The sequence below is a fragment of the Pinus tabuliformis genome, chromosome 6 (assembly GCF_031772625.1).
Source record: "Pinus tabuliformis cultivar Carrire ecotype Pingquan chromosome 6, CPIR1, whole genome shotgun sequence".
NCBI lineage: Eukaryota > Viridiplantae > Streptophyta > Pinopsida > Pinales > Pinaceae > Pinus > Pinus tabuliformis.
This window is the reverse complement of record NC_142292.1, coordinates 869224746-869226158: the sequence shown is the minus strand read 5'-3', so window position 1 is coordinate 869226158 and position 1413 is coordinate 869224746. Positions and strand designations below refer to the sequence as shown.

General features: G+C 50.7%; 1 protein-coding gene across 1 annotated transcript; it reads left to right on the top strand.

Annotated features, from left to right (window-relative positions):
* Window positions 1-530: 530 nt before the first annotated feature.
* LOC149261651 (uncharacterized) lies at window positions 531-1052 on the top strand. The gene has a single exon (XM_089370201.1). It carries the CDS (start codon window positions 531-533, stop codon window positions 1050-1052), a length of 522 nt encoding a protein of 173 aa, XP_089226327.1.
* The last annotated feature ends 361 nt before the right edge of the window (window positions 1053-1413 follow it).

Sequence of the window (1413 nt, the reverse complement as noted above, 5' to 3'; positions counted from 1 at the left end):
CTTGCATTAAAACAACACTAAATCCTTTTTTCTCGGAGCGAGATCTGAGGACTGCGCTGGCGATGGAGATTTGAATCTGAAGTTCCCGCGCCCGCCGTTTGGCCCTGCTCCAGGCCCGCTGCTAGATCTCTACGCCCCTCTGGCCCCTAACAGGCTTCCTCCTTCCCTCGGGCCTCCTACCCGGCCCCAACGCTGGGGCCCTCCCCTTCTGCCTCGATTCTTTTACTGAAGCGCCTGCACTCTGGCTCCTCATCGCCTCAATGGCTGGGTCTGATCCCCCTCCACCAGATCTGGAAGACTATGAAAAGTTGTTTGCATCTCTTATCCCTGAGAATGCATCAACAAGAATCCGTCCATCTGCGACAAAGTTCATCAAGAAACTGGATGAAATCCCTGAAGTTTCTCTTCCTCCTTCCCTCCCGAGGAAGGCAGCAATCGCCTTAGCTGAAAGAGGCCTTGTTGGCTAGTTCACTGGCCTCTGGCCCTCACCCAGATCAGTCCAAAAATGGGTAGAACGCAACTGGAACGCGATGATACAAGGAAAAATAGCTATCAGATTCTATGGAAGGGGCTTCTACACCTTCCTATTTGAATCAAAAGAGGATAGGAACCTCATCTTTAGAAATGGCCCTTATTTCATGGACTCAAGAGGCCTCTATCTGAACAGATGGTCTCCAGACTTCGATCCGAAAATGGTCATCCCAAACGCAGTCCTGGTTTGGGTTCACCTGCCTCATCTGCCGCTCCACTGCTGGGGAGATGAATCAATAAAGGCTATTGGGAACGCAGTCGGCAAATACATTGACAGATCTGAGCCAAAGGAGAGCATGCATGCGTGTGCAAGGATATGCGTTGAAGTCGATCTCGGGAAAGGCCTGCCGGAAGCCATCAAGATCAAGGTAGACCAATGGACACACATCCAACAGCTAGACTACGAGCAATTGCCCTTCAAATGCAAGGTATGTCATGAATATGGACACTTCGCAAATAGATTTAGCAAGTCAAAATTAAATGAGTCTAATGGTAATGCAGAAATCTCTGAAGGTTCCTGAGAACAAGTTAAAAATAAAAAAATCCACCCCCTCCCAAGGACCAAGCTCCAAGACCCTTCCGGAAATCCCTTCCCCTCCTCCTCCTCCCCCCTCCAGTTCATCCCCTCCCTTCCCCTCTTCCTCTAACCCTTTTGAATCCCTGTCAGTTGAAGATCCCATATCCCCCCCCCGAGACACTGCCCTCGCAGTCATCTCCTCCCCCTCGAAACCCCCGCCCTCTCCCCCCCAACCATTGAGCGAATCCTCACTCGAAACAAATCGAAAGAAGCGAGCCTCTCCTCTGACCCTCCGAGAAAAGCAGGCAGGAAGTCAAACAAAGAAATCAGAGATGAAACAACAGCGAAAGAAATGGCCACCGGAA